Here is an 18,233-nt window from a genome sequence, read left to right as displayed (position 1 = left end):
GTAAAGTGTGAAAGCAAGGACTCTGGTCTGTAGTCAGTAAAGTGTGAAAGCAAGGACTCTGGTCTGTAGTCAGTAAAGTGTGAAAGCAAGGACTCTGGTCTGTAGTCAGTAAAGTGTGAAAGCAAGGACTCTGGTCTGTAGTCAGTAAAGTGTGCAAGCAAGGACACTGGTCTGTAGTCAGTAAAGTGTGAAAGCAAGGACTCTGGTCTGTAGTTAGTAAAGTGTGAAAGCAAGGACTCTGGTCTGTAGTTAGTAAAGTGTGAAAGCAAGTCTTAATTATACAGTCGTTTTCACTATACAGGTTGTCATGACGATCCCATCACTATCAGTCAAAGTCTTTATTTTAGCATTTGTCTACAATGGATCTAATTTCTATTTCGTTGATCTCTCCCAGAAACATTGACTGCACACTTCACTGCCCCCAGCCACCCTCTCTTTGCCCATCCCAGCCACCCTCTCTTTGCCCATCCCAGCCACCCTCTCTTTGCCCATTCCCAGCCACCCTCTCTTTGCCCATCGTGTTGTTCTGGAATAGTCTTTGTAGATTAGGTCCAACATTTACAAAAGAATAGTTTAATCCATGAACCACTTCGTTCATGTTTTGACCCACCTTATTGTTGTCAGTATGAAGTGACTGGCCAGGGGATACAGATGTATTTCTAATAACATTATTTAAGATGTTCCATGTGCCCTTGATATCATTTTTCTTTTAACATTTATTATATATTCTCTTGTGCTTGTCTCATTATAACTCAACTTATTTTGATAAGCGTTGTATTGCTTTCCAACTGCCTTTGTCCTAAAATGTCATGAAGTCTTTATTAAAGGTTATTTTTCTTCTTGCAAGCCCTTTGTAAGCCCGTTGTTATCCAAGGCTTGTTTCTAATAAGTACCTTTATATGTACAGAGTACAGTGGGACAATGTTTATCATTGTAGGTGTTTAGGAAAGACTCATATGCAGCATTTACATATTCTACATAAACCCCTCACCTCTCTTCCTTTAAGAGGTCAGTCCTTACCCGGACATATCTACTGCGAGTCTCTTCCTTCTCTTCCTTTAAGAGGTCAGTCCTTACCCGGACATATCTACTGCGAGTCTCTTCCTTCTCTTCCTTTAAGAGGTCAGTCCTTACCCGGACATATCTACTGCGAGTCTCTTCCTTCTCTTCCTTTAAGAGGTCAGTCCTTACCCGGACATATCTACTGCGAGTCTCTTCCTTCTCTTCCTTTAAGAGGTCAGTCCTTACCCGGACATATCTACTGCGAGTCTCTTCCTCTCTTCCTTTAAGAGGTCAGTCCTTACCCGGACATATCTACTGCGAGTCTCTTCCCTCTCTTCCTTTAAGAGGTCAGTCCTTACCCGGACATATCTACTGCGAGTCTCTTCCTCTCTTCCTTTAAGAGGTCAGTCCTTACCCGGACATATCTACTGCGAGTCTCTTCCCTCTCTTCCTTTAAGAGGTCAGTCCTTACCCGGACATATCTACTGCGAGTCTCTTCCCTCTCTTCCTTTAAGAGGTCAGTCCTTACCCGGACATATCTACTGCGAGTCTCTTCCCTCTCTTCCTTTAAGAGGTCAGTCCTTACCCGGACATATCTACTGCGAGTCTCTTCCCTCTCTTCCTTTAAGAGGTCAGTCCTTACCCGGACATATCTACTGCGAGTCTCTTCCCTTCTCTTCCTTTAAGAGGTCAGTCCTTACCCGGACATATCTACTGCGAGTCTCTTCCTCTCTTCCTTTAAGAGGTCAGTCCTTACCCGGACATATCTACTGCGAGTCTCTTCCTCTCTTCCTTTAAGAGGTCAGTCCTTACCCGGACATATCTACTGCGAGTCTCTTCCTTCTCTTCCTTTAAGAGGTCAGTCCTTACCCGGACATATCTACTGCGAGTCTCTTCCCTCTCTTCCTTTAAGAGGTCAGTCCTTACCCGGACATATCTACTGCGAGTCTCTTCCCTCTCTTCCTTTAAGAGGTCAGTCCTTACCCGGACATATCTACTGCGAGTCTCTTCCCTCTCTTCCTTTAAGAGGTCAGTCCTTACCCGGACATATCTACTGCGAGTCTCTTCCTTCTCTTCCTTTAAGAGGTCAGTCCTTACCCGGACATATCTACTGCGAGTCTCTTCCCTCTCTTCCTTTAAGAGGTCAGTCCTTACCCGGACATATCTACTGCGAGTCTCTTCCCTCTCTTCCTTTAAGAGGTCAGTCCTTACCCGGACATATCTACTGCGAGTCTCTTCCCTCTCTTCCTTTAAGAGGTCAGTCCTTACCCGGACATATCTACTGCGAGTCTCTTCCTTCTCTTCCTTTAAGAGGTCAGTCCTTACCCGGACATATCTACTGCGAGTCTCTTCCCTCTCTTCCTTTAAGAGGTCAGTCCTTACCCGGACATATCTACTGCGAGTCTCTTCCTCTCTTCCTTTAAGAGGTCAGTCCTTACCCGGACATATCTACTGCGAGTCTCTTCCCTCTCTTCCTTTAAGAGGTCAGTCCTTACCCGGACATATCTACTGCGAGTCTCTTCCTTCTCTTCCTTTAAGAGGTCAGTCCTTACCCGGACATATCTACTGCGAGTCTCTTCCCTTCTCTTCCTTTAAGAGGTCAGTCCTTACCCGGACATATCTACTGCGAGTCTCTTCCCTCTCTTCCTTTAAGAGGTCAGTCCTTACCCGGACATATCTACTGCGAGTCTCTTCCCTCTCTTCCTTTAAGAGGTCAGTCCTTACCCGGACATATCTACTGCGAGTCTCTTCCTTCTCTTCCTTTAAGAGGTCAGTCCTTACCCGGACATATCTACTGCTGAGTCTCTTCCTTTAAGAGGTCACTCCTTACCCGGACATATCTACTCAGTGAACGCACCATCACCTATATTAACTCTACAGTAGAGGGTCAGTGAACGCACCATCACCTATATTAACTCTACAGTAGAGGGTCATTGAACGCACCATCACCGAGTCTTTTTCTTTAATTGCCAATCTAATGCTACAAATACAGGTAAATGTTCGCTTATGTCATTTACTATCAGCCCACTCGGAGCACTGTGTTCCAAGACCTTAGTAAAGATATGGTGGATCAATGTCGCACAGGTTGATGTTATTCTACTGGGCTGGTGATTAGGGGATGAAGCCCCCTGCTGTGCAATGCATCCAGGAAATCAGAAGTTGTTTTGTGTTTGGATTCATTTAGAAGGTCGATGTTAAAATCCCCACAAATAATAATATTTTCATTTCGGCCATCCATCAATACTCCTAAACTATCTTTACAAATCTCTACATTTGATGCTGGTGCTCTACATGCACAAGTCACAACAACATTTCTCTCCCTTTCCATTTCTATAGTTATGCATCCCATTAAATCATCAGTCTCAGTGTGCATTTTAAGTCGCTGTATACCATACAAACTAAATTATATTGGTTACATATACAAATAGATTCATGTACCATTTACAAAATAAAATTAATGAACCATGAATGTTGTTAAGATTTATTTATACAAAAACAATCTTAACATGAAAAGTGTTGTTGTTGTTTACTATTAAGATCATTTTACATTATTATAATAAGAGGAAGTTTGAGAGCCAGGCTTTTGTTTTGGTCAAAGTCATATTGCCATCTAGTGGCGACCTCGTGCACTGCACGGTGAATACAAGACTACAATTCCCATGTTGCAGCCCATTCAGAGACAGAGGTGGTCAACCTGTGGGGAAGATGCCGACACAATTATTACAATTATTAACGTTTATCATCAAACAGAAACATAAAGAGAATCTTAGTTTGCTTCAATAAACGCTGGACTGTTGAGTTGTGCCTCTTGTGTTGTCGTGTTCACTCCGACTGAGAGAGCATTCTCTGAGTCTAACTTGAGTGGAAGCTATATATTTGTATTAACCGCAGAAGCCTTGCAGCTAAGAGTACCACTGATCACCTGAAGGGTTCGAGATGTGTTTCAAAAGGTGTTCAGAGTGGTTGGAGGAAGCGGTGACAGGAAGGAAACGCTGTGTGGGCTCCTGTCAGAGAAACAGTTTGATGCCACATCACAAAGAGGTACAATGGATCCAACAAGTCTTCAACGCCTCGTCTGTAAGTACAATCTTTATACTGTTAGCATGAGGGAAGACGTTCAGACATCAGAACACATGTGAGAGTCCACTGAGCTGCACAACAAGCATCCAGAGTCCGGGAGATGGACCTCTCTTTCCTGTCTGCTTCGTTCAGGAGGAACTGCACTCAGATGATTGTTGTGGTGCATTCAAGTGCTGAAAGAAAGTCTGGTATTTCCTCAACTTCTATCCAGTCTGGCTCGTGCTAACTTTGCACTACATGCATGTGTTCTAAGAGCAGCATCCAGACCTGTGGAAGTGTCCTGTGTGTCGCAGTAAGCTCACCCTGTGGTTTCTCCTCAGTGCTCACCTCCCTGCTGAGCGGCTCCACTCACCAAGGTCAGTACACTTCCTCCGTCTCTCACTCACCAAGGTCAGTACACTTCCTCCGTCTCTCACTCACCAAGGTCAGTACACTTCCTCCGTCTCTCCACTCACCAAGGTCAGTACACTTCCTCCGTCTCTCACTCACCAAGGTCAGTACACTTCCTCCGTCTCTCACTCACCAAGGTCAGTACACTTCCTCCGTCTCTCACTCACCAAGGTCAGTACACTTCCTCCGTCTCTCACTCACCAAGGTCAGTACACTTCCTCCGTCTCTCACTCACCAAGGTCAGTACACTTCCTCCGTCTCTCACTCACCAAGGTCAGTACACTTCCTCCGTCTCTCCACTCACCAAGGTCAGTACACTTCCTCCGTCTCTCCACTCACCAAGGTCAGTACACTTCCTCCGTCTCTCACTCACCAAGGTCAGTACACTTCCTCCGTCTCTCCACTCACCAAGGTCAGTACACTTCCTCCGTCTCTCACTCACCAAGGTCAGTACACTTCCTCCGTCTCTCACTCAGAGCTGAGTCTCTGTCCACCTGATGCATCACTTAGTGTCAGAGTCACTGATCTCTCTTCTGTCCTCACACTGTCATCAGTGAACCTATCAGTGGCTTCTTCTTCTTCTTCTTCTTCTTCTTCTTCTTCTTCTTCTTCTTCTTCTTCTTCTTCTTCTTCTTCTTCTTCTTCTTCTTCTTCTTCTTCTTCAGTGTTTTATAACTCTTCCTCCCTGCAGCTCGTCTGACGGTGACTCCCAGCAGCTCTCAGGTGTTTGAATATAAACCTGTCTCTCTGAGATGTGAGGACGCCTCTGAGGGATGGACTGTGAGGAGAAACACGAGCAAGGAAAGAAGAGCTGAGTGTGGAGTCTGGGGAATATCTGATGGCATCTCCTGTAACGTCAGCCACATGGACCCTTTGGACAGTGGAGAGTACTGGTGTGAGTCCACAGGGGGATCCACCAGTAACAGCGTCACCATCACCGTCTCCGGTAAGATCAGCCTCTCTTCAAACTATGAGTCATTACATGTTTCCATCAGCCGACCGCAGAGCTGCTAGCTGGTGCTCACCACAGGGTACCAAACACACATTCTCTCATGCAAAGCAGACACTATCATCCACTGCACCTCAGTACTGTCGGGACGAGTAAACGTCATGTTTCAAGTTTTATTTCTCCCTAGAATATTCTGATTTTAGGGAAAAGTCTCTTTTTCTAAAGTCTCCTTTTAAGTACAACAACTCCAGATGGTCCTCACAAGGATACAAGTACAATAACACACACACACACACACACACACACACACACTCACACACACACACACACACACACACACACACACACACACACACACACTCACACACACACACACACACACACACACACACACACACACACACACACACTCACGTCATGTTGTTTCTGTCTCTGTGTTCAGGTGGATCAGTGATCCTGCAGAGTCCTGCCCTCCCTGTGACGGAGGGAGATGACGTCACTCTGACCTGTAGAGCAAAGATGGCCGACCCCCCCTCTGCTGAATTCTACAAAGATGGCGTCTTCATTGGGACTGAGCCTGATGGTCACATGACCCTCCTCCATGTCTCCAGGTCTGATGAAGGCCTCTACAAGTGTAGCTTCCAGGGTAAAGAGTCTCCATGGAGCCGGCTGTCTGTCTCAGGTGAGGAGCTTTGCTTTGGTTTCAGGACTCGTTGCTTCAGATGTTCACCTGACCAGGTGTGATGCTCTCTGCAGGAAAACCTCCTATGACCACCATGGAGCCGCCCACAACCTCCTCCTCCTCCTCGACCATGAACGCGCCTTCTACTCTCTCCTCCCTCCACCTTGTGTTCAGGCTGCTCCGCCACCTGGTGGTTTTCTGCCCGTACTGCATCTGCACTTACATTGTGGTGTCTTTGTATCGAGAGAGGGCCAGAGGTAAGAAACATATTTTGTTCAAATTAATCCCATTTAACTAAATGAGACATCCGTCATTTTAAAGCTACATTAATTAAACATGACATTTAGTGCATCTGCTCCTCGTCTCCTTTATACCGGATTGAAGCAGAAATCGACCAAGCTCTATCACCGGGTCGGGAAGTTCTGCTGTTGATACTTTTAACACGTTTTCTTTCTGACAACAGGAAACTCCATGGAGATGACCCCGCCCACCCACGCTGAGCAGGGATTGGATGATGACTACGATGATGTCATGTCTGCTGTCACCACGGAGCATCAGTTCTGATCTGAAGTTAAAGAAGTCCGAACTCCTCGTAGATCAGAGACTCCACGTGTTGTAGTTCTTATGGGGTGATATAATTACACATTGTACTATTATAACTTGCACACCATCTTTAAATTGGTTCCAAAAGATTGTTTGTTTTTGCTTTACAAATAATTCTGTGTTACTGCAATAAAGTATATCGTGCAAAGACCTTTTCTACAAATATTTCAAATAAAAATCTTTACAAATGTATTTGCGCAACTTTTTAAAGTGATAGTACTTTTACTTTAAAGTGGACCTATCATGCTATATTTGAAACATATATTGTAGGGCCTACCTATATAAAACATTTCATGCATTTTAGCCATGCCTCAAATCAAATCAAATTGTATTTGTATAGCACATTTAAAAACGATTGTGGTCGAGTGTGTACATGTAATTTAAACACATAAAACACATTACATCACAACAGATAAAAACAACACATGGAACAGTCAGGAGTCGTGACCCCATTCGATGTCACCAACGAGCCGAGGACCAAAATGCAGAACACGGGAAACCAGGGATAGTCGGTAACCAGCTTTATTGAAGGCAAAGGGCTGCTCGGGGACAGGCGAGGGTTCCAGGAGAAAGCAGGACGGGAGTCGCAGGTACAGACCGGGTCAGGGAGCAGGCGAGGCAGGCTGGTCAGGGACAGACCGGGTCAGGGACAGACCGGGTCAGGGACAGAACGGGTCAGGGACAGAACGGGTCAGGGACAGAACGGGTCAGGGAGCAGGCGAGGCAGGCTGGTCAGGGTCAGACCGGGTCAGGGACAGGCGAGGCAGGCTGGTCAGGGTCAGACCGGGTCAGGGACAGGCGAGGCAGGCTGGTCAGGGACAGACCGGGTCGGGGACAGGCGAGGCAGGCTGGTCAGGGACAGACCGGGTCAGGGACAGACCGGGTCAGGGACAGGCGAGGCAGGCTGGTCAGGGTCAGACCGGGTCGGGGACAGGCGAGGCAGGCTGGTCAGGGACAGACCGGGTCGGGGACAGGCGAGGCAGGCTGGTCAGGGACAGACCGGGTCGGGGACAGGCGAGGCAGGCTGGTCAGGGACAGACCGGGTCAGGGACAGGCGAGGCAGGCTGGTCAGGGACAGACCGGGTCGGGGACAGGCGAGGCAGGCTGGTCAGGGACAGACCGGGTCGGGGACAGGCGAGGCAGGCTGGTCAGGGACAGACCGGGTCGGGGACAGGCGAGGCAGGCTGGTCAGGGACAGACCGGGTCGGGGACAGGCGAGGCAGGCTGGTCAGGGACAGACCGGGTCGAAACCGGGAGAGCAATCTGAAGGGTAATGCGGGAAAGACTGGCATGCTGCAAAGTACGATCTGGCACTGAGGTGAGAGTGAAGTGGGCCTAAATACTAATGGAGCTGATGGGTGTGACAGAGTGAGAGAGAGAGAGAGAGACAGGGTGTGACAGAGTGAGAGAGAGACAGGGTGTGACGGAGTGAGAGAGAGACAGGGTGTGACAGAGAGAGACAGGGTGTGACAGAGTGAGAGAGAGACAGGGTGTGACGGAGTGAGAGAGAGACAGGGTGTGACGGAGTGAGAGAGAGACAGGGTGTGACAGAGTGAGAGAGAGACAGGGTGTGACGGAGTGAGAGAGAGACAGGGTGTGACGGAGTGAGAGAGAGACAGGGTGTGACAGAGAGAGACAGGGTGTGACAGAGTGTGACGGAGTGAGAGAGAGACAGGGTGTGACGGAGTGAGAGAGAGACAGGGTGTGACAGAGTGTGACGGAGTGAGAGAGAGACAGGGTGTGACTGAGTGAGAGAGAGACAGGGTGTGACGGAGTGAGAGAGAGACAGGGTGTGACGGAGTGAGAGAGAGACAGGGTGTGACGAGTGAGAGAGAGACAGGGTGTGACGGAGTGAGAGAGAGACAGGGTGTGACGGAGTGAGAGAGAGACAGGGTGTGACAGAGTGTGACGGAGTGAGAGAGAGACAGGGTGTGACGGAGTGAGAGAGAGACAGGGTGTGACGGAGTGAGAGAGAGACAGGGTGTGACGGAGTGAGAGAGAGACAGGGTGTGACGGAGTGAGAGAGAGACAGGGTGTGACGGAGTGAGAGAGGGTGTGACGGAGTGAGAGAGAGACAGGGTGTGACGGAGTGAGAGAGAGACAGGGTGTGACGGAGTGAGAGAGAGACAGGGTGTGACGGAGTGAGAGAGAGACAGGGTGTGACAGAGAGAGACAGGGTGTGACAGAGTGTGACGGAGTGAGAGAGAGACAGGGTGTGACGGAGTGAGAGAGAGACAGGGTGTGACAGAGTGTGACGGAGTGAGAGAGAGACAGGGTGTGACTGAGTGAGAGAGAGACAGGGTGTGACGGAGTGAGAGAGAGACAGGGTGTGACGGAGTGAGAGAGAGACAGGGTGTGACGGAGTGAGAGAGAGACAGGGTGTGACGGAGTGAGAGAGAGACAGGGTGTGACGGAGTGAGAGAGAGACAGGGTGTGACAGAGTGTGACGGAGTGAGAGAGAGACAGGGTGTGACGGAGTGAGAGAGAGACAGGGTGTGACGGAGTGAGAGAGAGACAGGGTGTGACGGAGTGAGAGAGAGACAGGGTGTGACGGAGTGAGAGAGAGACAGGGTGTGACGGAGTGAGAGAGGGTGTGACGGAGTGAGAGAGAGACAGGGTGTGACGGAGTGAGAGAGAGACAGGGTGTGACGGAGTGAGAGAGAGACAGGGTGTGACAGAGTGAGAGAGAGACAGGGTGTGACGGAGTGAGACAGGGTGTGACGGAGTGAGAGAGAGACAGGGTGTGACGGAGTGAGAGAGAGACAGGGTGTGACAGAGTGAGACAGGGTGTGACGGAGTGAGAGAGAGACAGGGTGTGACAGAGAGAGAGAGAGACAGGGTGTGACGGAGTGAGAGAGAGACAGGGTGTGACGGAGTGAGAGAGAGACAGGGTGTGACGGAGTGAGACAGGGTGTGACGGAGTGAGAGAGAGACAGGGTGTGACAGAGAGAGAGAGAGACAGGGTGTGACGGAGTGAGAGAGAGACAGGGTGTGACGGAGTGAGAGAGAGACAGGGTGTGACTACCAGGTGTCAGCCATCACAAGTCACTCGTTAGGCGACTTACTGGCACTTTGGGGTGAAGGGTCTCAGGGACACAACGACATGCTGCCTGCAGCGGGGTTTGAACCTGTGCCCCCCTGACCCCAACACCAAGGCACTATCCACTGCGCCACACGCCTCCGTTGCCACATCTCCATATGGACTATTCATGCTAATTAACGCAACTTATGCTAACTGTGTAAATGTCCCAACAGGTTAGCATCCATCAGTTTCTATGAGCCGGGGACCCTGCTGTACATTTCAACAGTACGCTGTGTGCATAGTGCATAGTGCATAGTGCATAGTGCATAGTGCATAGTGCATAGTGCATAGTGCATAGTGCATAGTGCATAGTGCATAGTGCATAGTGCATAGTGCATAGTGCATAGTTCATAGTTCATAGTGCATAGTGCATAGTGCATAGTGCATAGTGCATAGTGCATAGTGCATAGTGCATAGTGCATAGTGCATAGTGCATAGTGCATAGTGCATAGTGCATAGTGCATAGTGCATAGTGCATAGTGCATAGTGCATAGTTCATAGTGCATAGTGCATAGTGCATAGTGCATAGTTCATAGTTCATAGTTCATAGTGCATAGTGCATAGTTCATAGTGCATAGTGCATAGTGCATAGTGCATAGTGCATAGTTCATAGTTCATAGTTCATAGTGCATAGTGCATAGTTCATAGTGCATAGTGCATAGTGCATAGTTCATAGTGCATAGTGCATAGTGCATAGTTCATAGTGCATAGTGCATAGTGCATAGTTCATAGTGCATAGTGCATAGTTCATAGTGCATAGTGCATAGTTCATAGTGCATAGTGCATAGTTCATAGTGCATAGTGCATAGTGCATAGTTCATAGTGCATAGTGCATAGTGCATAGTGCATAGTGCATAGTGCATAGTTCATAGTGCATAGTGCATAGTGCATAGTGCATAGTGCATAGTTCATAGTGCATAGTTCATAGTTCATAGTGCATAGTGCATAGTTCATAGTTCATAGTGCATAGTGCATAGTTCATAGTTCATAGTTCATAGTGCATAGTGCATAGTGCATAGTTCATAGTGCATAGTGCATAGTGCATAGTGCATAGTGCATAGTGCATAGTTCATAGTTCATAGTGCATAGTGCATAGTGCATAGTGCATAGTTCATAGTTCATAGTGCATAGTGCATAGTTCATAGTTCATAGTGCATAGTGCATAGTTCATAGTTCATAGTTCATAGTGCATAGTGCATAGTTCATAGTTCATAGTTCATAGTTCATAGTGCATAGTGCATAGTTCATAGTTCATAGTTCATAGTGCATAGTGCATAGTGCATAGTGCATAGTTCATAGTTCATAGTGCATAGTGCATAGTTCATAGTGCATAGTGCATAGTGCATAGTGCATAGTGCATAGTGCATAGTGCATAGTTCATAGTTCATAGTGCATAGTGCATAGTTCATAGTTCATAGTTCATAGTGCATAGTGCATAGTGCATAGTTCATAGTGCATAGTGCATAGTTCATAGTTCATAGTTCATAGTGCATAGTGCATAGTGCATAGTGTATAGTGCATAGTTCATAGTGCATAGTGCATAGTGCATAGTTCATAGTGCATAGTTCATAGTGCATAGTGCATAGTGCATAGTTCATAGTGCATAGTGTATAGTGCATAGTTCATAGTGCATAGTGCATAGTTCATAGTTCATAGTGCATAGTGCATAGTGCATAGTGCATAGTGCATAGTTCATAGTGCATAGTTCATAGTTCATAGTGCATAGTGCATAGTGCATAGTTCATAGTGCATAGTGCATAGTTCATAGTTCATAGTTCATAGTGCATAGTTCATAGTGCATAGTTCATAGTGCATAGTTCATAGTTCATAGTGCATAGTGCATAGTTCATAGTGCATAGTGCATAGTGCATAGTGCATAGTTCATAGTGCATAGTGCATAGTTCATAGTTCATAGTTCATAGTGCATAGTGCATAGTGCATAGTGTATAGTGCATAGTTCATAGTGCATAGTGCATAGTGCATAGTTCATAGTGCATAGTTCATAGTGCATAGTTCATAGTGCATAGTTCATAGTTCATAGTGCATAGTGCATAGTGCATAGTTCATAGTGCATAGTGCATAGTTCATAGTTCATAGTTCATAGTGCATAGTGCATAGTGCATAGTGTATAGTGCATAGTTCATAGTGCATAGTGTATAGTGCATAGTTCATAGTGCATAGTTCATAGTGCATAGTGCATAGTGCATAGTTCATAGTGCATAGTGCATAGTGCATAGTTCATAGTGCATAGTGCATAGTTCATAGTGCATAGTGCATAGTGCATAGTGCATAGTTCATAGTGCATAGTGCATAGTGCATAGTTCATAGTGCATAGTGCATAGTGCATAGTTCATAGTGCATAGTTCATAGTGCATAGTTCATAGTGCATAGTGCATAGTGCATAGTGCATAGTGCATAGTGCATAGTGCATAGTTCATAGTTCATAGTGCATAGTGCATAGTGCATAGTGCATAGTGCATAGTTCATAGTTCATAGTGCATAGTGCATAGTGCATAGTTCATAGTGCATAGTGCATAGTGCATAGTGCATAGTGCATAGTGCATAGTGCATAGTGCATAGTTCATAGTTCATAGTGCATAGTGCATAGTGCATAGTTCATAGTGCATAGTGCATAGTGCATAGTGCATAGTGCATAGTGCATAGTTCATAGTGCATAGTGCATAGTGCATAGTGCATAGTTCATAGTGCATAGTGCATAGTGCATAGTGCATAGTTCATAGTGCATAGTTCATAGTGCATAGTGCATAGTTCATAGTTCATAGTTCATAGTGCATAGTGCATAGTGCATAGTGCATAGTGCATAGTGCATAGTGCATAGTTCATAGTTCATAGTGCATAGTGCATAGTGCATAGTGCATAGTGCATAGTGCATAGTGCATAGTTCATAGTGCATAGTGCATAGTTCATAGTGCATAGTGCATAGTTCATAGTTCATAGTGCATAGTGCATAGTGCATAGTTCATAGTGCATAGTGCATAGTTCATAGTGCATAGTGCATAGTGCATAGTGCATAGTTCATAGTTCATAGTTCATAGTGCATAGTGCATAGTGCATAGTGCATAGTGCATAGTGCATAGTGCATAGTTCATAGTTCATAGTGCATAGTGCATAGTGCATAGTGCATAGTGCATAGTGCATAGTGCATAGTTCATAGTTCATAGTGCATAGTGCATAGTGCATAGTGCATAGTGCATAGTGCATAGTTCATAGTGCATAGTGCATAGTTCATAGTGCATAGTGCATAGTTCATAGTGCATAGTGCATAGTGCATAGTGCATAGTGCATAGTTCATAGTGCATAGTGCATAGTGCATAGTGCATAGTTCATAGTTCATAGTTCATAGTGCATAGTGCATAGTGCATAGTGCATAGTGCATAGTGCATAGTGCATAGTTCATAGTTCATAGTGCATAGTGCATAGTGCATAGTGCATAGTTCATAGTTCATAGTTCATAGTGCATAGTGCATAGTGCATAGTGCATAGTGCATAGTGCATAGTGCATAGTTCATAGTGCATAGTGCATAGTTCATAGTGCATAGTGCATAGTTCATAGTGCATAGTGCATAGTTCATAGTGCATAGTTCATAGTGCATAGTGCATAGTGCATAGTGCATAGTGCATAGTTCATAGTGCATAGTGCATAGTGCATAGTGCATAGTGCATAGTGCATAGTTCATAGTGCATAGTGCATAGTGCATAGTGCATAGTTCATAGTGCATAGTGCATAGTTCATAGTGCATAGTGCATAGTGCATAGTGCATAGTGCATAGTTCATAGTTCATAGTGCATAGTTCATAGTTCATAGTTCATAGTTCATAGTTCATAGTTCATAGTTCATAGTTCTGGTAAATAGACCGAGTGGAGACTCCACACGATTAAACCCAGTTTGATGTTCCTTCAGCTCAAACACCAGAGATCAGCTGATGGACACGTCTCTGAATGTGTTCAAGGTGACGGCTGCTTCCTGTTCTTTGTTGGTTGGTTGGACACCTATGGCAACAGGAAAATCCCTCACACACACACACACACACACACACACACACACACACACACACACACACACACACACACACACACACACACACACACACACACACACACACACACACACACACACACACACACACACACCCTTTAACAAAGAGTCAAGAGTTTGTAATACATGAGGGGAGGTGATCTGAGAACTGTTTCTAGTCCAAATCGAGGCGAAAGGGGAAATGCGCACAACGCATATTGTATTCAAATGTTAAATGTGGTCGAACCAGTTAGGGTACAAACCCCTTCGTCCATGCTCAGCGATGTCGTGCCACACATGGCAACAAGGTGATCCTCATGACGTCATCACACCTGCCTCACCTGAGAGGAACGCTGCACTCAGGGCTGAACAGCAGATATAGCACACGCGTGTACGCAGCAGCACCCTTAAAGGACAGCATCAGCAGTAACACATCGTCACACACACACACACACACACACGTGTATCTGTCGGGTGGGTTTGAGAGCAGCTGTGCCTGTGGTTCGATGAAAAGCAGATTGTTCTCAGCGCTCATAAAGACTGCGACAGAAATGGGTATCGAGCCACAGAGGAGAAGCCCGACGTCACGCTGCCCCCTGAACGCATCACTCACGCTGCCCCCTGAACGCATCACTCACGCTGCCCCCTGAACGCATCACTCACGCTGCCCCCTGAACGCATCACTCACGCTGCCCCCTGAACGCATCACTCACGCTGCCCCCTGAACGCATCACTCACGCTGTCCCCTGAACGCATCACTCACGCTGTCCCCTGAACGCATCACTCACGCTGTCCCCTGAACGCATCACTCACGCTGCCCCCTGAACGCATCACTCACGCTGTCCCCTGAACGCATCACTCACGCTGCCCCCTGAACGCATCACTCACGCTGCCCCCTGAACGCATCACTCACGCTGTCCCCTGAACGCATCACTCACGCTGCCCCCTGAACGCATCACTCACGCTGTCCCCTGAACGCATCACTCACGCTGCCCCCTGAACGCATCACTCACGCTGTCCCCTGAACGCATCACTCACGCTGCCCCCTGAACGCATCACTCACGCTGCCCCCTGAACGCATCACTCACGCTGTCCCCTGAACGCATCACTCACGCTGCCCCTCTGAACGCATCACTCACGCTGTCCCCTGAACGCATCACTCACGCTGCCCCCCTGAACGCATCACTCACGCTGCCCCCTGAACGCATCACTCACGCCGCCCCCTGAACGCATCACTCACGCTGCCCCCTGAACGCATCACGGCACCTGCTTGTGTTGATGTCATGCACACATGCTCAGCAGCATCAAGAGCTTTTTTTAAACTAGGGTAACAATATTTAAACATGTTTAACACTTTGAAATACAGAAATACTTCTGTAGATAGAAACCTCTATATATGACATTTGAGAATCCATCTGTGTGCATTTATTTATTCTGAGGGTGATCTGACCCCCCCCCCCCCCCCCCCCCCCAGGCAAACGAAGTGTCCGTGTGTTCAGAGCAGCTTGGTGTTACTGTGTGTCAGGTTAGGTACAAGCAGGGGCGCCGCCAGGGATTTTGGGCCCCATGAAAAGATATCACATTGGGCCCCCCCACCACCAGGCCCAGGCCACGCCAACCAAGCACAATTGCTGTAACCACACCTCCAGAACCCAACCGACTCATGTATGCTTTAAATAACTCTACCTGTACAGGCTTAAATCTATCTTGTGGTCCAATACTTACTGCACAATATTTGTACTGACACTGAGCGGTGAACATATAACACTGTGCAGACTGCAAATTCTACTGCAGTAGAATTCACTATTTGATATAACACTACAGTGCATGACATTAAGGATTTTGGGAGATGGCCCTATCATCGGGCAGTCCTTAATGTCGAGCCCTGCACTAACAATAGACCTCAATAGTCATCTTTTATGGTGTACATGCCTTTTTAATAAAACATTTGAATGAAACATTCATCTAAATAAATATAACTTAAATATACATGACCTCTTAAATTCTTAACTTATTAAAGTGTAAACGGACAGGGTGGGTTATTCATCAAGACCCTCCACCACCACGACAAGGTGGGCATTCAGGAGAGGGGAGCAGGGGATGGAGGACAGTCAGGGGTTCAGTTCGGACATTTCCTGTTCATCAGTCTGCTGATCTCGGTTCCTGTGCTCTTTTAGTTTCAGAAAAAGTCCAACAACGATGAGACACACTAGTCCCAAACCAACTCCCAAGCCAACGTGTCCTCCGGGACCCCCTGGTCAAGGTCGTGATTCAAGGAGAGGAGGTCATTTAGTTTGGAAGCAGGGGATGGAGAACAGTCCGCTGTAAAGAGGTCTGGTGCATGTCAGGGGTTCAGTTTAACATTCACTTGTTCATCAACACTCTCTGATGGTCTCTTCTCCTTAGCTCTCTTAGACTTCACAACAAGTCCAGCACCAACAACAACAACAACAACAACGAGACACACCAGCCCCACACTAACTCCCAACTCAACGAGTCCTCTGGAACCCTCTGGTTGTTCATCGTTGATTTCTTTCTCAGGACCCCCTGGTTGTTCAGGACCTGAGGACAGAAAGAGAGAGCAGTGAGGAAACGACTGGACCCCCCCTCATGCTGGAGAACAGCTGATCATGAAGGAGATGAAGAACACAATCTGCTTCCTCTCCAGTCTCATGTCAGACATTACCTGCCGATCACAGAGCTTCAACATCATCTTTAACCCAATGGAGGAACTCTTCAGGAGGAACACCGACTCACCTTCAGAGACGGTCAGATTGACGGAGGAAACCAACTCTCCCACGTTTCTCTTCCTGCGGTTATTGGAGAGAGTTGCTACCCGACACTCGTACGTTCCCGAGTCTTCTTCGGTGACGTTCTTCAGGAGAACAGAAGCGTTTCCGTTCTTCATCTCTGGATCTTTCAGCTGAACACGATCTTGATAACCTGGATCCTGGAATCTTTCAATCAGCCTGTTATCTCTGAAGTAGAAGACGTATCTCTCCCGCCCAGGTCTCTTCCACCCTACCAGTGTGATGGCAGCATCTGTGGAGCTGCTGCACTGAAGAGTGACGTCCTGTCCAGGCTTTGCCTTCACCATCACAGAAGCTACAGAAGCTACAGAAGCTACAGAATCTACAGAATGGCAAAAGTCAGCAGCATCTCTTTGACGGTGGTCTGCCCACCTTACATTTCTACTGTGCTTCAAAACCTGCACAGATCTTCCACTTTACATTCTGCTGTGCTGCACTGTATCCTTCAGAGCCATTGGTCTGCCCATATCTGTAACCCAGGTGAACAGTTCATAAAATATATATCCATTTAAAAATGTAAAGTTTCAAAGGCCGGCGGGGGGGTTTGGACATCCGCTCTGACTTCATGTGTTTTTACTCAACATTTTGAATGAATTACTTTTATTTGTAAGTTTTATTAAATATGTGTCTTTTTTCTTGAGTAAAGGATCCGAGCACTCCCTCCTCCTGTGTGGGCGAGGACTATGTCTAGAAATGAAGAAGGCTCCGAGCAGTGTTTAGGAATGCAGGAATTTAAAAAGTTTGTTCCCTGTCCAACCTGTTTTCTCCTGAGCCACAAATACCTGTACTTTCTACTTCTTACATGTTGAACTCAAATACCTGTACTTTCTACTTCTTACATGTTGAACTCAAATACCTGTACTTTCTACTTCTTACATGTTGAACTCAAATACCTGTACTTTCTACTTCTCACATGTTGAACTCAAATACCTGTACTTTCTACTTCTCACATGTTGAACTCAAATACCTGTACTTTCTACTTCTTACATGTTGAACTCAAATACCTGTACTTTCTACTTCTCACATGTTGAACTCAAATACCTGTACTTTCTACTTCTTACATGTTGAACTCAAATACCTGTACTTTCTACTTCTTACATGTTGAACTCAAATACCTGTACTTTCTACTTCTCTCATGTTGAACTCAAATACCTGTACTTTCTACTTCTCACATGTTGAACTCAAATACCTGTACTTTCTACTTCTTACATGTTGAACTCAAATACCTGTACTTTCTACTTCTTACATGTTGAACTCAAAATACCTGTACTTTCTACTTCTCTCATGTTGAACTCAAATACCTGTACTTTCTACTTCTCACATGTTGAACTCAAATACCTGTACTTCTACTTCTTACATGTTGAACTCAAATACCTGTACTTTCTACTTCTCACATGTTGAACTCAAATACCTGTACTTTCTACTTCTCACATGTTGAACTCAAATACCTGTACTTTCTACTTCTTACATGTTGAACTCAAATACCTGTACTTTCTACTTCTTACATGTTGAACTCAAATACCTGTACTTTCTACTTCTTACATGTTGAACTCAAATACCTGTACTTTCTACTTCTCTCATGTTGAACTCAAATACCT

At 46.3% G+C, this 18,233-nt stretch overlaps 3 protein-coding genes across 5 annotated transcripts in view; 1 reads left to right on the top strand and 2 right to left on the bottom strand.

The window, feature by feature from the left end:
- LOC117463656 (neural cell adhesion molecule 2-like) overlaps nt 1–18,233 on the bottom strand; it is a 74,489-nt gene that overhangs the window by 38,698 nt on the left and 17,558 nt on the right. The gene's annotated exons all lie outside the window — the stretch shown is intronic.
- Nucleotides 3,768–6,899, top strand: LOC117463658 (cell adhesion molecule CEACAM20-like). The gene is made up of 6 exons (XM_034106018.1): nt 3,768–4,080; nt 4,404–4,439; nt 5,165–5,419; nt 5,865–6,104; nt 6,179–6,361; nt 6,568–6,899. Exons 1-6 carry the CDS (start codon nt 4,050–4,052, stop codon nt 6,666–6,668), a joined length of 846 nt encoding a protein of 281 aa, XP_033961909.1. The 5' UTR covers nt 3,768–4,049; the 3' UTR covers nt 6,669–6,899.
- On the bottom strand, nt 15,868–16,922 carry LOC139435732 (coxsackievirus and adenovirus receptor homolog). The gene is made up of 2 exons (XM_071206572.1): nt 16,583–16,922; nt 15,868–16,387 (listed from the first exon to the last, which is right to left on the bottom strand). Exons 1-2 carry the CDS (start codon nt 16,920–16,922, stop codon nt 16,170–16,172), a joined length of 558 nt encoding a protein of 185 aa, XP_071062673.1. The 3' UTR covers nt 15,868–16,169.

Source organism: Pseudochaenichthys georgianus, chromosome 18 (assembly GCF_902827115.2).
Source record: "Pseudochaenichthys georgianus chromosome 18, fPseGeo1.2, whole genome shotgun sequence".
Lineage (NCBI taxonomy): Eukaryota > Metazoa > Chordata > Actinopteri > Perciformes > Channichthyidae > Pseudochaenichthys > Pseudochaenichthys georgianus.
Note: the sequence above shows the minus strand (reverse complement) of the source record. Positions and strands in the feature narration are given on the sequence as shown.